At 43.2% G+C, this 26,416-nt stretch overlaps 1 protein-coding gene across 5 annotated transcripts in view; it reads right to left on the bottom strand.

Annotated features, from left to right (window-relative positions):
• Positions 1 to 26,038, bottom strand: part of MED12L (mediator complex subunit 12L) — a 180,444-nt gene extending 154,406 nt beyond the window's left edge. For 3 of the 5 annotated variants that reach the window (XM_088669804.1, XM_035132415.3, XM_088669805.1), the window contains exons 1-7: positions 25,723 to 26,038; positions 12,232 to 12,336; positions 10,132 to 10,323; positions 8,880 to 9,039; positions 3,595 to 3,764; positions 2,810 to 2,920; positions 780 to 1,049 (exon numbers count right to left, since the gene is read on the bottom strand). In XM_088669804.1, the coding sequence (XP_088525930.1) occupies positions 780 to 1,049; positions 2,810 to 2,920; positions 3,595 to 3,764; positions 8,880 to 9,039; positions 10,132 to 10,323; positions 12,232 to 12,336; positions 25,723 to 25,821 (1,107 nt within the window). In that variant the 5' untranslated portion in view covers positions 25,822 to 26,038. The remainder of the gene's footprint in view (positions 1 to 779; positions 1,050 to 2,809; positions 2,921 to 3,594; positions 3,765 to 8,879; positions 9,040 to 10,131; positions 10,324 to 12,231; positions 12,337 to 25,722) is intronic. The other 2 variants (XM_088669803.1, XM_088669802.1) reach the window with 2 other exon arrangements.
• Positions 26,039 to 26,416: the final 378 nt, after the last annotated feature.

Raw genomic sequence — 26,416 nt, 5'->3', positions numbered from 1 at the left:
ATTTACTCGAATCTAATGCTCAATTTTTTTGGCCAAGTTACATTGCAAAAATTAAGGTGCGCATTAGATTTTATGGTGCATTAGGCTTGAGTAAATACGGTATATTTCATAGGTACGGTACTGTTTTTTTACTCAAGGCCACTCACAAAAAAATATAAAATATACAAAATTTAAAACAATAGACACCCAAACAATTTACCCATATAATGCAAAAAGAAACCCACCTTGTCCCATGAAGGTGACAGTCAAAATTAGCACACTTCACCATCAAGAGCAGTACTGAACTTATAGTACAAAGAACAAAATTTAAGGGGCTTTTTTTTTTTTTTGCATTCTAGCCATCGTGGCTGTTCTTAGAGAACTCTGCATGCCTGGGGAGAGAATTGAACCAAGACCTCTTCAGGAAGATCTGATTCAGATCTATTCTCCCACTGATGGCCATCAGCATCAACTATGAATTTTAATCTCTTCTAGCATAGCCGAAACATTTAACAGGTTTTTATTAAAAACACACACACAGAGAGAGAGAGCACTATTACTAAAACTTTAAAACAACCAGTACCAAATGCTTCTTCTTCTGAAACCCAGCTGTTCCCTGCTGTACAAACAGAGCATTAGAACAGACATAGGCCAACTCAGCGCTCCAGATGTTTTGTGGCTACAATTCCCATCATCCCTGACCACTGGTCCTGTTAGCTAGGGATGATGGGAGTTTTAGACCCAAAACATCTGGAGGGCTGAGTTTGCCTATGCCTGCGTTAGAAGAAGAAATCCCTCACCTGCAGCATACAACTGAGTCCATAAACCAGTGGACGATGTTGTGGGCAAGAAAGGAAATCCGAACACGCTAGCTGTGCAGGGTTGACCACAGGCCCGGCTGTAGTAGGGCTTGGAACCGCCAGAGGTGGGTTATTTGGTCCAATCATCATATGAGGTGAGTGGGCAGCTATGAGGTTAGGACTGTCACTTATTAACAAAGAGAGGCGTCTGGCACAGAAGAAAGCAAGTCGACGTGAAAGGTAGGCCGACTGAACGAACTCTTCTGAATACTGAAAAACATTTTTAGAAATAAAAATCATTCATCCTAAACCATAAAATTCCAACCAACATTTCAAAAACTGTTTTGTACCAAGGCAGGCGAGTGGTCTACCCAGGTTAGGACAGTCTACTCCAGCCTTCTGCAACCCAATGCCCTCCAGATGCTTAGGACTACAACTCTCATCATTACCAGCCAGTATGGCAGTAGGGCGCCAGGTTGGGGAAAGCTAGTCTACTCTGACTGGCAGCAGTTCTCTAGCTTCTCAGGCAGAGAAAGGTTCTCTGCTACATGTGACCCTTTCAGCGTGTGATGCTGGGGACTGAACCTGGGACCTTACAAATATGAACATAATCAAATCCAAGGAACAAGCAGTCTGAGATTTGTTTTATGCAGCGAGAGTTTCATAGTCAAATCTTAAACCTACTTACATTAATCATACTAATAAAGACCTTGCATTTTATTTTTAAACACGTAGCCCACACATGCTGGTACGGATGTAACTCAACAGATTAATCAATAGTGCATTAGATCCAAACATGTACCACAATATGCCACCATTGCAATAACTCCTATTATGAACACTGCAGAACAGGACCAACTCACAAAATGTTTAGCTGAAGTAAAGTGTTTGAAACTCCCATTGTTCTAGGCGCAGTTTGCGACAGGGAATTACATTAGCAAGAGCAGTTTCCGAGCTCTGGGCGCAGTACTGCAGAGTGGAAGGAAAGGAGGATCTTTTTCTGCCTCCCCACTTCCAGCTACTCTCTTGCATTCATGGGATTGTTGTCTATCACATGACTGTAAATGTATTTACATTCCACAGAGTGGGAAGTGACGAAGACGGGATGTTTGTGTTACTGTGTGTTCCAGCTACTCTCTGAAGGCTGGAGAAGAGGCCCACTTAAGAATATTAGTGGGGTGAGCAAGGGAAGGACTAGATCATGTGAAAAATGCCTAGACATTCTGTTGTTGTGTCCATAACCTACGTTTGAGGTGCCATTTAGCTGCTAGCATTCACATCTCTGTTTCTAACACTGCTGAAATATACGGTGATATCCAACATGGATGTTCACTCACACAGTTGAGTGAGTGAACCCAATTTCCTCTGCATGCACCTTTTGGAACAAATCTTGGGAGCGCCAGGGAAGGCTGGAGAAGAGAAACTGGAAGTCCTGCACTGCAAGTGGGCTGCTGCCATTGGATCTCACCCTTAATGTTCTACTACTCCATGTCTAGAAGCTGTTTTTTTTTAACTATGGCAAAATTATATTGCCAACACACCCAAAAAGACTCGAGACAATAAATATGGGTAACAGGTTATGGTCAGGGCCGTCTTAAGCGTATCTGGCGCCCTGGCACTGTGGTGCGAAGATCCCTCCGGCGGGCCCCACCCCATCCCGTTTCTCAGTGCAGCTGCCACAGGCACAGCAGCACAGCACCCCCCTGGCGGCACGGCGCATTGCGCCACCCAGACTTGCCTTAGAGCTGGCCCTGGTTATGGTTATTACAACACAGCAATTATAGGATCTGCCAACCAAATTAACCAAAACTAATGATGTCTGGGGTGGTGAGGTGGATTGATGAGGATCTCAACTCTCCCATGTCCTAAGCCAGCTGCATGCTGTGATTGTGCAGGAAGGCCTGAGAAATCTTCTCCCTTCTCGCTGCGTGCTCCTTGGGTATGTGAACCACTTACACCTTTAATGTTCCACTACTCCGTGTCTGGAAGCTGGCTTTTGAACTGTGGCAAAATTGCATCATGCTCCGTACCTGCAATATTAGCGGTAGTAGGAGTTTTAGAAGTTCATCATCAGCAGGCCTTATTTTTTCCAAGACATCCAATATCCACGTTAAATATTCGTGTCTTTCAAACAGTCCTTCCTTCAATGAAGTTTAGAAAGATCACAGATTAAAAGATATATTTATATATTTATTTATAAATAAATAAAAAACTAGTAAAGAGCGCGATTGGTACTATGCACCAGTGTTCCATTACTCAAGTTACCAATTAAAACTTTTTTATTAAAAAAACCAAGAATGTTAAAGTAGCATCCCAATCATTCAAACCATTTTAGGCAAACAGAATAATTTGACGCAATCATTTTTTAGAAAAAGAAAAAGAAATGTCTGATACAATTCAAGTATCTGAAAAGATTCTACAAGGGACTGAACAGCCTAAATTTACTTGATTTCTGTGGCAAAGACTGAGACTGAAATATAGAGACTGTCTCTTGAATATTCCTAAACAAGGTCATCCCTTCTGTATCTCTTTTTGGGAGAGAGAAAGGGAGATAAACTCAGACAACAAGATTCTTGGATAAGTCTACTTGTTTTTCTTCTTCCTAGGTTTCAAAGTTTCCTCATTCAGCGTTCCTAGTTTCCATGGCTTTGAAATGCATCCATTGTTGTCCCCTTCTATCAAGCAGATAAGAAATCATATTGTTGTTGTTTGATGGTACAGTGGACACAGAGCAGAAGTGATTTAAAAACAAATCAGCTGCATTGTTGTTTTGCCCTGGAGAATGACATCTTAGCACATTATTGGAAAAAGTTACCTGGAACATATAGAAAGCTAGCTTTTCATTATATTCCCACTGCTTCAGGGCTTGTTCCACCTCAGGAGACACAGCTGCAGAGCTGCTGCCTTGGCTTGAGGTCATGTGATAAAATTCTGCAATCTTTGCCAGCTGTTCTCGGAGGTATCTGGTTGAAATCTGAGTCCATTCTATGAAGACAGAAATTAGATGAGTTCTCACGATTCCTCCCCGCCCCATCAGCTGACAACATAAGATACGCAACATGAACAATTAACGTGATAATTAGCCAGACTATCAAAGTATGTTTTCAAGACAATAAACAGCAGGTCTTTTACACACAGTCTGTTCAAATGGCTCCTAGCATGACATTCTGTCCTCTGCAGCATCTTCAAAGCATTTTTGCTAAATGGTTGCATGTTCTGCATTATGTTCTTATAAATCTTGCTTCTTTGCAGAATACAACTATTATGGGTGGACCTAACTGCGTTCTGTGAGTTTCAACACCTCACAGAGATTTCTGTTCTTTGTGAAACATTTATGACTGAGCTAGGAAGGTTTTCTAATTCAGGCCTGTGTAGTAAACTGCTGCAACAGATATGAAAAATTGTTAGATTGTGACAGTTTCTATTTTGTATTAATGAGAGAAAGAGAGAGAGAGAAAGGGAAAAAAATTCACAAGACATATAGCAATATTTACAAGCAGTGTAATTATATGGCTGTGAACGGCTATCTCTGGTGGGAAATAAAACAGATACACAAGAGGTGTTACCTCAAGTTTTAATAGATTTTCCTCACATCCTATTATCAGAGCTGCTGAATTTGCCAACACTATACAGTACAGTCTATAAGCATATGTGTTCGTGTTAGAAGTGAAGAACTTTGGTCTTCAAGATGTTGCTTAACTACAACTCTCATCAGCCCTTGCAGGGATGGCCAATGGGCAATGGCCATGTGCTGGTGGGGGGTTGTTGTTCCGTGACACTGGAGGATTATGGGAGTTGCAACCCAAAGCATTTGGAAGTTGGGGGAAATTGATTTAGCTTTTGAGGCCCTGCTCTGTGTTTCATCGCCTCCAAAAGATACAAACGGGAAAGCAACGTTACCATAATTTATCACATCAACTGTTGGAAGTTAGTTAATACACAAACTTTTCATTTCTCATGTCAGTGGTCTGAATCAGTACACACACATTACACTCCTTGTATCTTGATTATTTCTGGCAAAGGTTATCAACATAAAACGAGTTGGGATAACCTGTTTCCCCCTTTTCAAAGAAGTACAATCTCTATCCTTTAATAGGAATATAACTTCTATATGATAATCTCCAGTTCAGCTTGTACAATGGGAAGAACCAGCTAACTGAATTTTCTCTTTCAGGGTCTCTGCGGGTTCCATTATAATTGGCACATAGGAAAAGGGAAGGGCACTATCAGAAGAATGGGAACAAGCCACAGTAATGTGAGCCCAAAAGAGAACTGTCACCTCCCAATACTATAGTCCACCTTTACTATTCCTCAATGAAGCTATGATAATGCACATCATTCTGTGGTTAAAGGCTACCTGAAGCTCCCATCCTGTGTTTCTTAATATGCAACAAACTGTGCTGTTAGACCATAATTGAAAACTAACAACATAACTCTTGAACTCTTGAACTTCAAGTACAAACGGTTTAAAGAAATGAATGCCCAGTGTACATGAATGTATTTAGTTTACTGTCATGAAGTCTCCAGCAAAGTAACAGCTACTACCATTCTTATGAATATTATGTTGGATGGCATCCAAAATAATATTAATGCAAGAAGTTAAGACAGCTGACATAGCTATGCAAGCAGTAGCATAAGTGGAAGCATAGCTATCATTGAGGAGGAGGATAACAACAACAACAACAGGTGCCCTAAGAATTGTGCAACATCTTCCACAAGCAGAAGACGTACATTTATTTTGGCTGTTACGCTACCCTAAGAATGAGGCTCCCATTAGCAGAATGGCTGTGGCACAAATAGGATGCCCCACTTGGATATTGCCACACAGAAGTACCGTATTATAAAAAATATATACATACTAGCTGACCCGGCCACGCGTTGCTGTGGTTCTTTCCTGTGATCCCCCCACCCCACCCTGTCACGATCCATGACGTATCCTGCCCCTCCTCCCTCCACCCCGGCTCATCCCTGTGTTTCCGTAGGATACCCTTCCCTCTGTTGTCCCTGGGGAGTGTTGGCCCCTCCCCCTGTATCTCCATACCTTGGCCCCCACCCTTCGAAAAGGAATTGTTAGGTTCTGGGTTCTATTTCCCAGCATGCACTTTTGTCTGAACCCTCTGTTGTTCCTGAGGAGTGTTGGCCCCTACCCCCGGTATCTTCCTACATTGGCCACCGTCATTGGAGAAGTTGTTGTCAGTTTCTGGGTTCTATTTCCCAGTATTTACTTTTGTCTGAGCCCTCTGTTGTCCCCTCCCCCCTGTATCTCCATACATTGGCCCCTGCGAACGAATCGTGAACATTTCTATATATTTAGATTAAGGATAGGGGGTGATGATGTGCCCTGGGACCCAGATAACTACTTAAAGAATCCCAACCCGGGGGGGTCGAATAGCGAAGCCCCATAGCCCCGTAGCAACAGACAGGCCCAGACAGAAGGAGGGGGGTCATATGGGCCACTTGGGCGGGCCTCCGAATCTAAAGGGGGCCTCGGTCAGCATATTCACAATCAGTAAAATGAGAAAAGTAACAAAAGGGTTAAAAAAGGGCCACATTATCTACCTGGCCCGGGCAAGGGGAAGGTAGGGGATTGTAAATGGGGTGGGGGGTGGCCACTGCAAATATCTGAGGACTTAAACTGGGGAGAGAAAGTGAATGGTTTTTTTAAAAAAAAACCACAGAGGCTTACAATCAGTTGTTTCTCCTAAAATAAGACATACCCATAAAATAAGCCATAGCAGGATGTCTAAGCATTTGTACAATATAAGCCATACCCCAAAAATAAGACATAGTTATAGGCGCAGTTTTGGAGGGCCCCAAGGAAGAGGCAAGGCTGGACGCATAATAAAAAATAAGACATCCCTTGAAAATAAGAAAATGTGGGGGGGTTTTTAGGAATAATAAATATAAGATGGTGTCTTATTTTTGGAGAAACACGGTAAAGCCTAAGTTAAAAGGGGCACGACTGCCCTTACTTAAAATGGCCGCCGGAGCCTCGCATGTGACACAACGCCCACTAAATTATAAAGTGAAAACCCCTGGCTGTGCCCCCAAGTGCGTGTTAGGAGAAATGATGAACGACTGCCTAATGCTGCCAGGCATTTATTAATGCAGCCGCTGGGGAGAGGCTTCGGGCTTTGGGTGGAATAGCTGTCCATGACCGGCGTATCTCAGGACGTTTTGAAGGATGGTATTTATTTTTGTCTTGTGGATTTGGGGGGGGGGGGTAGTCTACGTCAGCCCATGACCTATTTGGGCTCCTCCTCCCCCCACCTCCCACCCAGGGCTCCATTTGGGATAGTATTTAATGGGCTGTAGACCTGAGGCCTAGTATGTAAAATGGAGCCAAGGCCTCCTGTTTTACAGGATCTCATGGCAGAGGCGGGGTTTGTGGGTGTGGTGTGTTGTGCCTATTCCCTGTGAATGGCCCCATGTGTCCCGATCCATGATCTATTCAGTTTGTTCCCCCCCCCATGACCGGTGTGGTAGTGTTTCTAAATGGTAAAGTAAAAACCCCTTGGCATGCAGGGGCCTACATAAATCAAAGGCTGTGCTGTGGTCTGTGCCACACACACACCCCCAGGCAGGCCCCGACCTCCACTTGGCAATGTTGGTTTTTTGGTGGGGGTTTTTTTGGGGGGGGAGGGTTAGTGGTGCTAAATGGTAAAGTAAAAACCCCTTGGCATGCCCCCAAGTGTGTTGTTGTGGGTCCCCCCCCCCCCGGGCCTGTCAGGGGCCTACATTAAACAAAGGCCTAATGGCCGCCTTGGGGGATTTCAAGTTGCTTGGTTGATGATGATGTCATTTGGTTTGTGGGTGTGGCTTAGATTTCACAGGAAGGGAGGGGGTGGAGGAGGGTACTACGTCACTTGACGGCGCTGTTTGACTTGGTGGAAAAGCAGGTCTGTGTGCGATTTGATGGATTTTTGCCCCCAACAACGCTCTAGGAGTGGCCTGGATCGTTGTGTCAAAATTTCAGGACGATCGGTCAAGCGGTTACGGAGAAAAGTGTCAAACGGAATTTCACGCTTTTTACATTTTTATATATATAGATATATACACACACATGCAGCATCACACACAACAAATAATGTCTAACAATACTAAACCCAAATGCAATAGGAAAGTTCTAATAAAAACCTTCCATGTCAATAAAACCAGCAAATGTACACATCCAACCCAAGAAGAAGAAAATCAGGTTTCCCAACTCCCTCAATCTTAAGAATAGCATAAGACATCACTAATGAACATGCCACTGAGAATGGATGGGTCTTCAGGGCCTTTCTGCAGACCTGAAGTGTGGCAACTTTACAGATATCAGCTGGTAATGAATTTCAGAGTCACGGACCTACATTGTTTAAATGTAAATAAATTGTGCAGAGCATTTTGCAATGGCAATCTACCTTTCTCATTTTTCTTTTAAAAGAATCAATAAAAATTATTAATGAAAGTTGAAGTTAAAGCAGCAGGCAGCCATATCACCCATTGCAAAGAATGCACACAGCAATTTTTCAGCTATTATGTAATGGGGTGATAGAAAACAAATTCACATATATTCACACAGATATATATTCACACAGATATATATTCACATATATCTTGTGCAGGCCACCCAAAAAGTTTATATTCTTCTGTAATGCTGCTGCTGTAGTGGGTGTTTAACACCTTTTGGTTGGCAAAAATGGAAGCTTGCATGTATACTTTTTTAAAAAAATGCAACAGGGGAATTGTTTCTAAACCGCAAATAGCTATAGAGCTGCATTCAACATAGCGCTAAGGAGGTGACCATTTCATCAGCAGAAGGATTTTTCCTTGCACAATATAACACACACACCAATATATAACACAAATCTGTTCCCCCAATGCAACACCAGATATGGGTACAGGGTAAAGTGGGGGGAGGAGAAAGGAGAAATCCCCTTGTGCTAGCACTAAACGTTGCGCTAGTGGGAAAGGTTCACTGAATACCAACCATAGAATTTGCCCAAAATAACAAATATATATATGGAACACGCATTGATAGCACCATGCTCACTACAAGAACATGCCACAACAATTTATGGTACAAATCCATTACAATTTCCAATGAATTTATATATTTACCAAGATTTGGATCAGCAGCCTGGCGTTTTTTGATTTTAGCTTCACAAATGGCAGAATAGTATGCGCATGTCATCTTGATCAGCCATGCTGCTCGCAGCAACGGCACAGAATATTTTGCTAAGTAAGCAAAAACATCTTCCTTTTTACTGAGAATTGGGACCTGGGTTGACAAGAGGTTTTTTTAAAAAAAAGGAGTTAGCAGAAAAGTTAGAAAACTTCACACTAAAAGACGGACCGCCGGAAACAGCTGAATAATACATTAAAAAGTCGCCTCTTTTGGATATTACAAAATCACATCCTTTTGGCTTAGCTGCCACACTGCGCTGAGCAAAAAGAACCAGGGAGGAACAGGTATTTTGTGAGCTCCATTTGTGCAGTCCCAGTAAACCAGTTTGTCTTTTCATGTCAAGCCATAGTTTGGCTTATCATGTCATGCAAGCAGGCTAGCTACAAGCCAATGAAGGAGAGGTGAAACATGAAACTTCATAACTAATATATTTGCTTCAGCAACTTCAAAGTTTCAAAAGCATCCTTTTCTAGGTGGTGAAACAGAAAGCATAGCATTATACTTGCAGGCCTGTCTGCCATGTCATTTATTTCACCAAAAAAACTGGCCTCATGTTCTGCTCAACAGCTGAGTAGATTTTATCATTGTGTTTCAAACATGAAAAAGAGAATGGCTCCCCCTATTCCCCCTCCAAAAACTGCCATTCTCCTCTCCCTTGTAATTTTGTCTGCATTCTCTCTACACTGCTAGAAAAAAGGACTCATTTATATGAACCCATGCAAACAAGTCAACAGGTTGGTTCAGATGTAACGCTAAATTGTTCGGTGTTATGAGACTGAGCATATAAAAGCCTAACGCTAAACTATGATGAAAAGATTTAAAATACAGAGGGTAAAAACCTAATTGCAAGGCACCAATTTAATATACTAATTACTAGATGTATCTCCCACCACCCCAACCAACCCCCCAAAAATCAATACGCCTTCGCTGATCAACATTTCCTTGATGTTCCAACACATTTTTGAGATGCACCAGAATTCTGCATTCATGACAGTGTTGTGAGAGCTCAGCAGGTACACACTGAGCAACTCCTAACAGAGTAAAGAAAAACAGAGGGAATTCCCACTTCCCCAACCATTTTTTTTTCAAAATCTATACAATACGGTTGGCACAGTCTTAAGTCACTTTTAATTTAATTGCCTCCCCGTCTCAAATTTATGAAGCCCTCAAAATACTAATATGTACCTTTTTTGCCAGAATAGTCAGTGGTTTGTTTCCTGCTAAATCTGCAAACCAATTGTGAATTGCACTCTGGGAACGAGCAGTAACTAGCCAGTAATTGTCTTTGGCATTTACTTGCGGTTTCTTCTTTCCTGTATCCTGGAAAGTATTAAGTTTTAACTTCTCTTCTAATATGCTGCTAAAATAAGCTCCAATCTGATAGAGAGGGAGGGAGTAAAAGAAACATACACAGTTAAGTATCTATTAAACACTGCCACACACAATATCCCTGTCTAAAGAGATCTAGAATCAATGTTGTTTAAGCTATCAGCTTAGTAAGAGTGTATACTAAATTCCCTGGTGCTGCAAGTCACTTTTCATACTACAAAGTGATAGCCCATCTTTTAAAGGTAAATGCTCTGTGCCTATAAAACAAAAAGCTATTAACTAGGAATGTGTGAAGCGTCTATCAAGGTAGATAGACCCCAATACATAACAGATATATAAAAAGGAAGAAAGTCCTGTTGAATCATAAGCAACATCCAAAATTCACAGTTTGGCAATATCTTTATTAGGACTATTATTTCCTCGCAGCTGTGCCAATGTGACTTCTTTTGATTTTTCTGCACTTTGCAGAATACTGCCTTTAGCCATTCAGAAGCCAGATCTACAAATAGAGGGAAACGATTCTCTACCAGCTGAAGAAGGGACTATTCAGGAGTTATTGGTCTCCAACCACTAGATATTCAAACCTAGTGGAGAATTCTGGGGAACTTGAAAGCTTACTCAGTGTTGTGTGATTTTGGCTAGCCCTAATGAAAGTATTGTCCAACTTCTGAAACATATTAGAGACACACTGGAGCATCAGTGTCCCTCTGTGGGTACGTTATCTCCAGGTTAGGCTGCTGTCCAGCAAAAGACTTACCAGTAAATATGTACGTTAAATATGTACTGTACATATTTAACATGACTGCTTAACTTGAAGCATATGACATCTGGCTTCATTTGAATGCTTTACATATTTGAATTCACTGCTAAATCGGAGCCATGATTAGCACATAGGGTGAGCTGCGCAATGAAATGAAGTCCCATCAGCATAACCAGAAACCTCAACCTTGCAGTTACCATTATGTTAACCCCAAAGAATTAAGAGATACAAAATCAAGAGGAAAGGTAGTTTCTTTTGCTGGAATAGCACATATTTACTTACAAATCTGTAAACTTACAAGTTACACAGAACATCTGTCTACTGAAATAATGAATACCCATGTCTACTTAATTAAGGGGATGAGGGTGGCACTGTGGGTTAAACCACAGAGCCTAGGGCTTGCCAATCAGAAGGTCGGCAGTTCGAATCCCCGCAACGGGGTGAGCTCCCGTTGCTCGGTCCCAGCTCCTGCCAACCTAGCAATTCGAAAGCACGTCAAAGTGCAAGTAGATAAATAGGTACCGCTACAGCAGGAAGGTAAACGGCGTTTCCGTGTGCTGCTCTAGTTCGCCAGAAGCAGCATTGTCATGCTGGCCACATGACCTGGAAACTGTACGCCGGCTCCCTCGGCCAATAATGTGAGATGAGCGCGCAACCCCAGAGTCGGTCACGACTGGACCTAATGGTCAGGGGTCCCTTTACCTTTAGCTTTACCTAATTAAGAGTAATATTATTAATATTATTAATACTATTAATTCAGTTTATGAATCACCTTATATGAAGACATCTCAAGGGAAAATCCAGCCAGATGGGTGGGGTATAAATATATTATTATTATTATTATTATTATTATTATTATTATTATTATTATTTTATGGCTATTAACATAATACAAAAATCACATAAAATGCCTAAGATTTTATGGTCCAATCTGGTAAACACATGAACGAAAGCATACCCTAATCTACAAATATCTTTTCACACAACTATGGCACAATCACCAGAAATAAATCTAAGCGCTGAAGCCATTCCCAAAAGCAATAATGTTCACATTCAAATGTCTGGCAATGCAAAACAAAAGTTTTTGCCTTGTGTCTGAATGTGATCATAGGAGTGGCTGTGAAGGAAAACACAATAAATTACTACGCTGTCATAAAGGAAAGTACTATTGCAACAAACCTCAATCCTGACCTTACCTTTGAAGGGTTAATGACAATATTCCTAGCAGACCCATGCTCATCTCCAGAGAAGGCTGGCTGGTTACTGAAACCTTGCTTTACATTCACAGCCGTAAGTTCATCCTACAAAGAGAGAGTTTTTGTTAAGTTATTCGAGCTGTAGGTTTAAGTTTTAATTACTTTGCTCAATGCCTTTCTGAAGGAATTGAAATTCCTGGTGCATATTATATACCACAAAATGTCATGCTGAAACAGTAATATGTTCCCTCTATACGCCATAGTCTTTCACATCAGTGTATTTTGGAATAACACTTGTCTTTTATCTGCAGCAAGTTGCCTACCAGGCCGAATGTTATCAAGGCTTAATCTCCTACACATTCACTTTCATCATCAAAGGGTAGCATTTTCCAGGATACACAGAGACAAACACTGACTTTTTAATGTTCTGCCACCATCTTACACACATCTATGTATGTCAGCCAATAGAATTCGGATACCTTAAAGGCTTTCGGGGTTGAAAGTAGAATAGGCTTAACGGCTGTTTCCTAAATTAGATACAAAATGCTAGTCACTCTTTCTCTACCTCACACACAACACAAAGGCACAACAACATCACTAAGTGTCAGATTAGCTACGATGCCCCCTGGATACACATGGCTGCTGTAACATTTAAAATTCATCTTATTCCAGGCCGGCTAGACCACTAGACATAGCTGCCACCTGAACCATACATTGTTGACATGCAGCACTTGCGAAGACTCTGACCTAAAGCTAGAGAATTCTTAAACCCAATCCTCTTCACTTGTTAGCCCCTAAGTGGCTAACAACATATAGTATCAGATATACTGTAGTAATAAAGCGTTGTTAAACACAGCATTCACAGTATAGGGAAGGTTTTAATACTTGATGTTTTAATACTTGGTGTTTTGATTTGTTGGAAGCTGCACAGAGTGGCTGGGGCAACCCAGTCAGATGGGTTGCATATGAATAAATTATGTTGTTGTAGCTGCTGCTGCTGCTGCTGCTGTCATCATCATCACCCCCAAAATAACAACCATTAAATACAATTACAGTAAAGAACACAAAACAGTCATCCCAGTACAAACCTAGGTTACAGTTCATGCTTGAACCGCAGGAGGGGAAAGAGCTCTTGTGCTTGGGGGCTTCCTATGTGCATCTGGCTTGCCACTGTAAGAACAGGATGCTGTACTAGAAGGGCCACCAGCCTCGTTCAGCAGGGCTATTCTTATCAGTGCTGTTGTTGTTGTTGTTTAGTCGTATCAGACTCTTTGTGACCCCATGGACCAGAGCACGCCAGGCACTCCTGTCTTGCACTGCCTCCTGCAGTTTGGTCTTATCAGTGCTATTTTTCTAGAAAAAGAGGTGCCAGAACTCACCATGAATGCCTCCCTTGTTCTCTTATAAAGGCAATGGAGCCCATTTGAGAGATGCCAGAACTGAGGTCTGGCAAGTTCTGGCTTAAAAAAAGCCATGGTTCTTATGGAGGAAGACAAACCATGAGCCCGTGTTCAGGTGCAATGCTAAGCCAAACCATGGCTTAGCTAATGTCAGTGCAGCAGCAGCAGCAGCAGCAGGGGAACAAGAGTCAAGCAGCTATTATTTCCTCACAGGGAACCAGCATGCTTTCTGATTCACATTAAGTCATAGTTTGGGCTGAGTGTTACGTGCAAACCAGGCCAATGTGTACTTTCAAGCAAGCTTTCAATAAAGTTTGTCTCAAACACAGGGGCAGCCCATCCCATTTTGCCACGTGAGGCCAAATGGGAATGTGCAGCTGCCTACCCTCCCCACGTGCCCTTGCGCGCGCGCGCGCGCGTGCACGCACACGCACACACACACACACAGACACACACACACACACCGCTTCCAAAGTTGACACTCATTTACCCTGCCTCAGGAGAGAGCCAGGGCACTCCTGCTTTGCTTCTCTGCCCCCAGGGGGAAGGAGATGAGTGGCAATGCCACAAGCCAAAACACCTCCCACTTGCCAGCGAGAGCAGGGTATTCTGGTGGAGCAGGCAAGGCACCGCTTCTTGTACTTCCGCTGCCTGAGGCAAGTGCTTCGCCCTGCCTCACCGGTGGGCCAGCTCTGCTCAAACATTTCTGAGTAAGCTTTGCAGTTTTGAGATAGGGATACAGGTTCTCTTATGGATTAGAAACTGGTTTATTTCAAATGGTTTAAGCTTCCCTTCACCCCCATCCCAATTCCTACAGCATGACTCAGATTCTAACAAGCACCCTACCATAGAAACTGACAGGCAAGGAGTTTACATAATGTCAAGCTCAGTTAAATGAAGTATAAAGGTTGAGCACGCTGTCATTTGACTTAACTTGACTTCCAAGCACTCTCCTACTGAAGACACACAGGGCGACTGGATGGAATTGTCACTTTCAAAGTAATGCACTCCACGTGACATATTACACTGGGTTTTGCCGGGTTATCAGGTTAGCTTTTCAAAGTGTCAGCTGGGGCCACTAAAGCCTAATCACATTGTAGATTTGTGTATGTGTGCGTGCTTTATGACAGCACTTCAGCACCTGCATATTGGGTTTTTAATCATATAGCTAGTAATAGTAAACATATAGCACAAGATGCTCATTGTGACTTCATAATTTGTTTGGAAATCTAAAGGGACTGAGTAACAATCTTGCCACTTTCAATTTGAAGTCCTCACAATGTTGCAACTTCATATGCCTACACTTCTTTTAAACTGCACACACTGATGAATGCTTATTTAGTCTATTGAGAGAACCATTAGTATTTCCCAGCTTTGGGAAACAAAATTTACCCAAAGTGTCAACCTGAGAACCACATTTTACCTAAGACAGGGATGGAGAAACTCAAAACTGTTTACGACAGGAATAGAACAATACACAATGATAAATACAAACAGTATCTTAAGGAACAGAAGAGTAAAAAGGCAATGGCCACATAAAACTAATCCCAAGGTACGGATTTCTTCCCTAGGGAAGAAAATGTGGTTCCTTTCTAAAAGTGAGCAGCAAAGAGGCCAGGCAGACTTCCCTTTGGAGTCTGTGCCAGATCTTAGGATCCGCATTTCTGATGGCTGGGGGAGCTGGACCAGGGTCTCAGAAGATGAACCAAGTTGTTGGGCATGCTGACATATAATTAATTATGTGATTGAGACCAGTGTTAGAAACTGAGATATGAAGCTAGGAGCTAAATGGCACCTTAAACCTACCGTAGGTTATGGGCCCAATGACGGAATGTCTAGGCATTTTTTTTATAACAAGAATACAAAGTTGAAAATGAATGAACTGCAGGTAAAATATTATATTCTTTTTTCACATGGTCTAGTCCTTCCCCTGCCCACCCCCCTAATATTCTTAAGAGGGTCTCTTCTCCAGTCTTCAGATAGTAGCTGGAAGTGGGGAGGCAGAAAAAGATCCTCCTTTCCTTCCACTCTGCAGTTTTAATCTGAAATCTTAAGCGCAGTACTGCGCCCAGAGCTCGGAAACTGCTTGCGCTAATAGAATTCCCTGTCGCAAAATGCGTCTAGAACAATGGGAGTTCCGAACACTGAGACACAATGCAAAAGGGATACTCAAAACCTGCTCCTTTCGCATTTTTACCGCTGGGTAATATGTATTAACAACTCCTTGAAAAATACTTCCATTTACATTATTAAACCAAATAAGGAACCTGGAACAAAATAAGTATTTCTTCACTTGCTGCAGAATATTTTCAACTCTATAATCTATATCAGGGTGGGGAACTTTTTCCTGTCCAAGGGCTGTATTCTTTTATGGACAATTTAAATAAGCATTTGTCTTTCCCTATAGATCCAACAACAGGACTCCAGTGACTCCTAAACCAGCACCACACAAGCCAGCTTTTTAGACTACATAGTGCCGTCATGTCATGTCAATACAAAAGCCACATTGTACCATCTCAGTTTATTTGCTTAAAACCATAGGTCATCACAAAGCATCTCTCATGAAAACAAGAAGATCATTTAAAATGCCAAACATTACGGAATATTGCCACATGCTAGATAAAGGCACACAGATCTAGTTCAATCTTGTATCAAATTATGGCCTAGATATGGTCAAGCAGTTGTGCTTGCCTTATTTTCTGGGTGCAAGTCCCTGTTGCAAATAATGCTATCGTAAGTAGCATACTTACCTTGGTTTGAAAGACAACTCATTTTAGAATTGACAACAACAAGTTTCACCTCTTAAAGTGTACCTGAATGTGCATGGGTGAGATATAAGATGTACAAAAGACAAAACATGGCATTGATTTCATTCCAAAGGATGCTGGTAAAACCGAGGCTTTGTGGTTTTGAATATGAATCCTACTGCTGCAAATTAGGATAAAATACATGATTTTTTAAAAAATGCACCCAAAGGCCAGATCCACAAAGGAAGGGGGATATCCCCATACAAAACCATTTTGGGTCATGCTTTTGTCTGTAGCAGAGTACAAGGTAGCGCTTGCCTGATGTGAACAAGCAGGGAGTTCTAAAGTTTAGGTGCTGCCACACTATAACTAATTTGAAATTTACACATACAGTATTAAAGAGAAGAAAAACAGTTTGCCAGGCCTAAACAATAATAAGAAAAAATCTCTGAGCAAACGCTGTTTACTGTTTTAAACTTGGGAGCTAAGCCCTCTTTAGGCACTATAACCCGAAGAGAGGACACTTTTACAGTGGGGCTAAGGAGATGTCTTCCAACCAGATCTGCGAGACCCTCCAGACATTGCACATGTTGCCAGAAAACTTCTGCAGGCAAGAGCCATGTGTGTCAATGGAGGCTCCCTGCATAGGCAGGAATCCTAATCTTCCAACTCAGAAGGCAGGGTGGAAAATAAATAAGGCTTGGTGGTTCTTCAGAAATGCTCTCTATATACGAATAGAAATGAAAGGGTGCCAGCAAACATCCCTATCAACCTCTGTGGATATGGAGTTTCCATTTGTCAAATTAAAAGCATTAACTTACCCTAACTCGAAACCGCATTTGTTTTTTCCCCAGATTCAAAGGTCAAATACTGACGTTAGCGAATGTGGCAAAAAAAATTCTGCAGAAATCTCTATCCATGCAGGAATATCCAACTCCCAAGAGACTGTGATCAACTCCCAGTATTAAAAAAAATGGCAGTGATCTACCCATTGGAGGGAGGAGGAACATTGGGGGGGCTGGATTGCCCAGAATTGTTGAGCTTTTTAAAGGAGGGAAGTGCCTAGAGTTGTTGAGCTTTTGGGGGGAGGATTGCACAGAGTTTTTTAGCTTCCCCCCCATAACCTTTTGTACATGATAAGGATTCCATGATCTACCAGGATCAGCTGGGGATCTACCGGTAGATCACGATCTACTGGTTGGACATCCCTGCGAGGTTGATGAGGCATCTGTTTTCTAGTTTAACATATTTTGATATCAAACGGTATAGCAGAGAACACTGGCCAAGGCTGTTTTCCCCTTTTCAAAATGTTGATGATTCTTCTATGTCAACATAAGTAGCTTCCTTATACAGTCATATCTCGGGTTACGTTTGCTTCGGGTTACGCACTTTCGGGTTGCGTACTCTGAGAACCCAGAAGAATTTTTCGCCACATGCACAGAAGCGGCGTGCGCGGTCTGCGCATGTGCAGAAGCACGCTTTCACGCTCGTTTGGGTTACAAACCGCACCCTGGAACAAATCAGGTACGTAACCCGAGGTACCACTGTACTGAGTCAGACCATAGTTCCATTTAGCTTATTACTATCTACCCTAAGTAGCAGTGTCTGTCCTGGGAGAGTCCCAGGCCTAAGCTGGGGGTTGAACCAGGGACCTTCTGTGAACAGGGCAGATTCTCCACAACCTGGTTTTGCTCTGCCCAATTTTCCCGTTCAAGAAGCAAGCAGTTATAGATTTTAAGAACAGACATCCAAAATACTAACTGATGTGTAATTTTTAGGATCTTTGCTGCAGCCTATTTGAAGGGGATTTATACCCGATTCCCAGCCTCTGGGAAATTTACTTCTATATGGCAGAACAATTTAGCCAGCACTGTAGGCCATCAGCGACTATGACATCGTGTCCTTTGGGAGGCAATTGGAGACAATGCAATCCATCAAATAAATTATAACAGGTATTCCTGAATCTGTAGAGAGGTGAAGAGAGACTGACAAGACCACACTGGTACTCAGGAAAAGATACAGTACAGCAATACCGTATCCAGCAGGGAAGATGAAAGATAACTGATGTAGTCATCTATGGCTCCAAGCTAAAATCCCTCCACTGTATTTTTAAATGTCCTAAAACCAATTGTAGGAAACGCTTATCCTCTCAAGCAGGCCCTGGGAATATCTTATAGAGAGCACCCCCAACTTTAGAGAAAAATTCAATAGCCAACAAAAGTTGACTGATTAAGGGGCACACTGAGGATTCAATCCATGCAACAAACTCGAGCAAGAATTCATTGTAGTGTATTCCAACACTAAGAACAAAATAATGTAAGAAGAGCCTGCTGGATCAGGCCAATGGCCCCATCTTCTCCAGCATCCTGTTCTCACAGTGGCCAACTAGACATTGGTGGGGAACCTGCAAACAGGATTCAAGCACAAAAGCACCTTCCCCTACCATTGCAGAGGCAGAAGATAGCCATCAGGGTTAACTTGTCCTCCATGAATTTGTCTAATCCTCTTTTAAAACCACCTAGGTTGATGGCCATCACTGTCCCTGTGTAAGCGAGTTCCATAGCTTAACTATTCACTACATGAAGAAATACTTTTCTTTTAGCTGTTTGCAATCTTCCAATGCCCAGCTTCATTGGATGTCCATGAGTTCTTATGTTATGAGAGAGGGAGAAGAAACTTTTCTCTACCCACTTTCTGACTCAACCACAATCGATATACCATCAAGGACCTCTTCCTCAATATAAAGCTGTCACCTACCAACAATGCCCATTGGCAATTTACATCAGCCAAACAGATTCCACATTTAAGTCACATATTTGAAACTTAGGAAGCAGTTAAGTCTTTTAAGCTCTGAACGGAATGGTTTTAAAGGATGATTACGCAGAGACAGTGAAACACTGGGATTCATTACCAGACTAAATTTTCCAGGGGTTTACTAAGAAGATGACATTGTCCCAACCATGACACTTTACTGCTTCAGTATTTGGATGTTCTGTATTTTCGTTATTTTGAGTACCTACTTTGTTGACTGGGTTAATGCTCCAAAGTACTTCTCCTAAAGTGCAAAAATGCCCACCACATACAGAAAACCAAAGGTCTTCATAGAAATGAAACACTACCAACTGCTTAACTACTGTTAAGTAACTGGGAGTGGGCTGCAATGTTGCAGACACCCTCCATCTAACCATGGCACCAGTGGCGATGTGGGCTGTTCTTAGGACTAGCCAGGGCTCCCACTGAGCCTAGCATCTGAATCCACACTGGTGTCTTTTCCTAGCTCACAATGTACAAGAGAGGCTTAAAAAATGGTTTTTCACTCCTTTCTGTGTTGCTTCAGTGATGTCTTGAGTGACATAGCGCAGCAAAGTGTCCAGATAGCAACACTTCCTCAAAGCACTGTTGCATGGAAGAGGACTGACGTGGCATAGCCTAAACCATGTCAGTTTATAGAGACAGAAGTGTTGGGGAGTTTATCCTACCTCCTACAGTGTTTCACATTAAACAACCTATTTAATTTAGCACAGAAGTATTGGCAGACAACTAGAGCAGGTCTGAATTTAGTATTCCACAAATGTAGCCCAATCGAAGGTGTATTTACTCACAGTAACCGCTACTGAATTCAAAGGGACTTACTCTTGGTAAGAGATTTGGAAATGCAGCCAGTTTTCTAAGGTGGTGGTTATTTTATAGTTGCGAATCTTGACTTTGTACCGATTTATTCCACCACATGGGAAAATACTGAGCAGAGATATTCTAAGATCCAAAGGGGGCAACTCCACATTGAACCCTGCGGGGGATGACCTCATGTGTTGGAGCAGCAGCTTTCTCAGCAGACTCCCATGATTCTTCAAATTAGTTTCACACATGCTACCATAACCCCTCCATCAGCAGTGACTGCCCACAAATTGAATACATTTTTACATTCAGGAGATGCTTCAGTTGCTATGTTATTTTAACTAGTGTGTACTTATAACAATATATTACATATATTATATATTTAACAAAGAGTGCAGGTGGTGCTGTGGGTTAAACCACTGAGCCTAGGGCTTGCCGATCAGAAGGTCGGCAATTGGAATCCCCACCACGGGGTGAGCTTGCGTTGTTCGGTCCCTGCTCCTGCCAACCTAGCAGTTTGAAAGCATGTCAAAGTGCAAGTAGATAAATAGGTACCGCTCCGGTGGGAAGGTAAACGGTGTTTCCATGCACTGCTCTGGTTCGCCAGAAGCAGCTTAGTCATGCTGGCCACATGAGCCGGAAGCTGTACGCCGGCTCCCTCAGCCAATAAAGCAAGATGAGCACTGCAACCCCAGAGTCGTCCGCGACTGGACCTAATGGTCAGGGGTCCCTTTACCTTTACTTATAACAATGATGTTTTAACAAAAGCTATATACAGAATGTCAGGTCATTAGCATTACAGTGGTTACAAACTTAATTCTTAACCTGAAACCTTTCTTAACCTGAGGTACCACTTTAGCTAATGGGGCCTCCCACTGCCGTCGTGCCGCTGGCACGCAATTTCTGTTCTCATCCTGAGGTAAAGTTCTTAACCCAAGGTACTAATTCTGGATTAGCGGAGTCTGTAATCCCAAGTGTTTGTAACCCGAGGTGTTTGCAACCCGAGGTACCACTGTATTTGTCCGATTTCAGCATCAAGTAATAGGAGTTCAGTTTGCTTCACAAGTTATGCACACCCGAACCAGTTCCATTTCTATTAGCATTGGATCATTTTAATATTTGCAACCACAACATTGATTAGACCATGTGATAAGCATATACCATTCTTAAAAATATTTGTTTCGGTGTATATAGGAAATGGAATATCTTTGAAACACATTTTAATTATTAACCACATGGGCCCTTGTTGTTTGGGAAGTTGCTGCTACTGCAAACAGAAATTAAAATTAAAGTCGCTAATTATATCACATTGCAAAGATGACAAGGTCTTGCACAGGTCACCAGGTGTGCCTAGATTTGATGTTGTTGTTGTTTTACTCTTGTCAAGATGATCATGGGAAAATGAACGTAAGCATCCCACTCATCTAATCACTTTGAAATTGTTTTGATTGAAAAGCAGACTAAAACACACAGAAATACTCCCAAGAAACAACGTAAGCCAATGAAAGCAATGTGTGTGTTTTTAATAATAAAAAAAACTTGGTTCAGTAAATTGGGGAGTCACAAAACATTTTTCTTTACAGCAAGCCTCCCCAAGGTGCCAGCTCTTGAATTTGCCAGCTCTTGCATATACCAAATCTTATACTCTAAGACTTTGGAGACTCTGGCTGTGGCCACAGGTCTTCAACTCTTGGAAAGCCGAACGAGCGCAGCTGGCTTTGATATGGGTGTGGGGATGAGATCAAAAATAATTACAGAGATTACTATCTCAGGCAGCCCTGAGTGCTCACTGGAAGGACAGATCCTGAAGCTGAGGCTCCAATACTTTGGCCACCTCATGAGAAGAGAAGACTCCCTTGAAAAGACCCTGATGTTGGAACAAGGAGAAGGGGGCGACAGAGGACGAGATGGTTGGACAGTGTTCTCGAAGCCACCAACATGAGTCTGACCAAACTGCGGAAGGCAGTAGAAGACAGGAGTGCCTGGTATGCTCTGGTCCATGGGATCACAAAGAGTCGGACACGACTAAATGACTAAACAACAACAACAACTATAACTATCTCAGGCATCACCCAGTTTTTGATAATCCAAGCCACAGAATGTGGTACAACAGTAAAGATGGCCTAAGTGACAAGACTGGGATTCCAAGTTAGAATCCAGCTGTCAGTTATGTCATGCTAATATGAAAACCATTAAACTGCATTCTATATGCCTAGGATCGCCAAGGTGGTGCGCCTTCCAGATGTTGCTGGACTACAACTCCCATAATCCCTTGCCACAGCTTATGTTGGCTAGGAATAATGGGAGCTTGAGTCCAATATCTGGAAGGCACATTGGCGACCCCTGCTGTGCACTCATATCAGTTCTCAAATTTGGTCACAGTGTAACAAAATGGTAGCAAACAATAGGCCAATGTGTTTATATTATACTGTTATGCAACAGGCCAATGTGTTTGTATTATATTGTTGTTCAAATATATAATATTTAACTATTCTGTAAGCTAAGCAGTGTTATTAATAGTCAGCATTCTTCCCAAATAAAGCATAGCAGTTAACGTTTATTATTAACATTTGAAGAATATGTTCAACCTTTTAATTTCTTCTTCTTTTTTAGCATTCCATATGGTTCCATATATTGTCTCCCTACTTATTTAACTTATATGCAGAATTCATCATGCGAAAGGCTGGACTGAATGAATCCCAAGCCGGAATAAAGACTGCCGGAAGAAATATCAACAGCCTCAGATATGCTGATGACACAACCTTGATGACAGAAAGTGAGGAGGAATTAAAGAACCTTTTAATGAGGGTGAAAGAGGAGAGCGCAAATTATGGTATGAAGCTCAACATCAAAAAAACTAAGATCATGGCCACTGGTCCCATCACCTCCTGGCAAATAGAAGGGGAAGAAATGGAGCCAGTGAGAGATTTTACTTTCTTGGGTTCAATGAACACTGCAGATGGTGACAGTAGTCACGAAATTAAAAAAAAAAAAGCCTGTGTCTTGGGAGAAAAACAATGACAATCCTAGACAGCATCTTAAAAAGCAGAGACATCACCTTGCTGACAAAGATCTGTACAATTAAAGCTATGGTTTTCCCAGTAGTGATGTATGGAAGTGAGAGCTGGACCATAAAGAAGACTGATCAGCAAAGAATTAATGCTTTTGAATTATGGTGCTGGAGGAGACTCTTGAGAGCCCCATGGACTGCAAGAAGATAAAACCTATCCACTCTGAAGGAAATCAGCCCTGAGTGCTCACTGGAAGGACAGATTGTGAAGCTGAGGCTCCAATACTTTGGCCACCTCATGAGAAGAGAAGAATCCTTGGAAAAGACCTTGATGTTGGGAAAGATGGAGGGCACTAGGAGAAGGGGACGTCAGAGGACGAGATGGTTGGACAGTGTTCTCGAAGCTACGAACATGAGTTTGACCAAACTGCGGGAGGCAGTGCAAGAAAGGAGTGCCTGGCGTGCTATGGTCCATGGGGTCACGAAGAGTCGGACACGACTAAACAACAACAACAACGGTTACTGTAAATAGAAACTTTTGAGTAGAGAAATAAAAACCTTCTGTCAAGTATGTACAAGGCATTTTAGAAAATTTTAAGTACAAAAAGAAATTAAAATTTCTTCAACCGCTGCCGATACTTTCCAACCTGACTTTGGCAAGTGTAAGAAATGAAGACGAAATTTGGTTCCCTAGTCCAATACACGTGTATCAAAGTCTTCTTACATTTCACACTGACAAACCTAAACAGTGAATTATCAGCAAGTGGCAACATTTATCACATTTACTGTTGTGGTATAAAGCAACTCGAAACTACTGTATCAAGTTGAAAGTTTTGGTTGGATAAGAAACAATTCCTCATTTTTTAACATGTGGTAAAACTTCCCCGTCCAATGTACAATGCATATTATAAGAACCGCAACATAATTTGAATAAGTCCACAGTAAAAAATAAACAGATCTAAAGGCCAATTCTCAAATTACAGCTACATAATAAAGTTCTGAGTGACACAAATTTTCGACAAAGCCTTCAGAACCACCACCTGTATTTTGGATACGGCAAGGTAACTGGAATAATCAGATGTGCTTACCCCCACCTCTATTTCCCAGTTTCCCTTATACTTATGATCCCCTTGGGGAGAGAGATTTATCAGGCATGCTTACTATAAAACACCATAATGTATAGAGATGGCACAATAATTTTATATTGAAGTAGTGGCTTTGGGGGCAGGATATTATTTGCAAGCCACTTACCATGTGGGCTGGTCCAGTTCCATAGAGAGGTACCATATAAGCACCATACCTTCCCGACAACACTTTTCTCCCTGGATTGGAGGAAAGGGCCTACCCACATGGAAAGAGACTTGGAAACATTGCAGTGACGTCGCGCTCCTCCTGCAGCCACACAAAGGCAGCAGTAACACCTGGAAATTAGCCATCTAGAAATAGTTTTCAGGTGACTTGTGGTCTTGAACCTTTAGAAGGGAACAGGTTAGTTACAGCTGGTAGCAGGTGAGTGAAGGAAACAAGCAAATCCCTCAGCAACTTGCAGGTAGCCATTACTGTATAATAAGCAGCCTCTCCTCCCCACCTTGAAATAATTACACGTTAATTGCAGAGCAGCATATCTAGATAGCATCACAAGTTACTATTCAGTGCCACTGGCTGTTGCAATTAATTGTTAAAAGCAGGTGCCTTGAAGTCATATGATTGTGGCTGCGTGTGTTTTGAAAGTGGAAGAGGAGGAGCTTTATTGACTCCTGAGTCAAGTGCACTAGCCCATGGGAAATACCTGTCTGCCAGCATGCCTAGTACAGGAGCCACCTCTCAGGAGCTGAGGGGTCTTTGCCCCCTCCCCACAATAAAATATTTGAAGGGGTCACACACACCCTGCAGTTGATGGGCATTGGCATTCAAATGATGTGTGTGCACCATGTCATGTGATCAATTATGTGGGGCGGGACTTGCCTCCCCCCCTCCAATATTTTATTCAGGTTGGCACCCCTGATGCCTAGGCACCTTCTTTCCAGTGGGAAAACACACTGACTAGTTCAGAATGGCCCTCCATCCTCTCACACAAGTAGTCCCAAAAAGTCAGGTGTGGTGGGGGGAAAGGGGGCGTTGAACAGAAATCAATTCTCCACATGTTGGAAGAAGGGTGTCTTTATCTACACATACCTGAGAGAGCCCTTTGCGAGGTGCCAGGGGCTCTTGCCCAGGTGTAGCAAACGCGAGTCAGGGTTTGTGTGCGCGCGCGGGCGGAGGGGGGTGGGTAGGGAAAAGGGAGGCTTCCCTTTCGGGAGCCGACATTTTTCAAAAGTTTAGGGAGGTGTATTGAAGGGACGAGCGAGCCGGGAAGACGGGTAGAGAGGGGGCGGGGAGCCGCTACAGCCTCCGGGAGCCCGGAGTGCGTCAGGCCCAGGCAGACAGGCGCGCGCGCGCGCACGGAGACCCGGTGCGCCCCCTCCGCTCTCCGGAGAAGCCGAGTCCTACGACGGAATCCTTCAGAATGGGTCCGCAGCCCCGACCGCTGCATGTCCTCTTTCCTTAGAGCCCCCCCCCCCTCACCCGCCTTTCTCCCCTCCCCCTCTCCCCCCCCCCACACCTCCTCCTTCCTTCTCAAGTAGCCGCCGGGCAAACTTCTCCCCCTCACCAAGCGCGCGCTAGCTGAGAACGGGCGAAAGCGCGAGCTTCCTTTACCCCCCCCCCCGCTCCCCGTTACCTCCTTCTGCTTGGGGTCTTGCGGGTAGACGTCGGGCGGCCCCAAGCGGGAGCGCTTGAGAGGTCTCTGCTCATAGCTGAGGAGCCCGAAGGCGGCCATGATCTCTCATGTTAGCCGGCGAAATGAATGAGAGAGGGAGAGAGGGAGCGCAGCGCAGCGCGAGGGAGTGAGTTGGAGATGGAGCAGCCTCTGAGCGCCAGGGAGCAGCACTTGGCTGGCAGACGGAGACGGGCTCCCCCTCTGGGCCTGGCTCTTCTCCGACAGGGGGGAGAGAGGCGGCGGGGAGGCTGCTGCTGCTGCTGCACAAATGCGAGCCAACGCACAGAGGCGAGAGAGAGGGGGCCACCCCCCTCAGTCACCCAAGGGCCCGGTAACTACGGGAGGGAGGCAGCGAGCAACTCGGGAATGAAATCGACTCGGTGCCCAGAGACACAAAAGAAACAGCCACCCCTGCTGAGCTAATGTGATGCTGTTTCTTCCCCGGCTGCTGCTGCAAAGTCTCAGGAAATGTCACCGGAAGATTTTTCACCAGGGATGTAGTTCCACTGGCACCACGCTTCGTTTTTCTCTCTTCCCACCACCCCCTTGACTCCTCCTCCTCCCAATAGGTCAGGTTATTGAGGATTTTCAATCGCCACTGAGAAGGTCAATAGGGGCGGGAGGGGTGTTCTCCACATACACGCGATCGAAGCAC

This window comes from Zootoca vivipara, chromosome 5 (assembly GCF_965207765.1).
Source record: "Zootoca vivipara chromosome 5, rZooViv2.hap1.1, whole genome shotgun sequence".
Lineage (NCBI taxonomy): Eukaryota > Metazoa > Chordata > Lepidosauria > Squamata > Lacertidae > Zootoca > Zootoca vivipara.
This window is presented reverse-complemented; position numbering and strand designations above follow the sequence as displayed.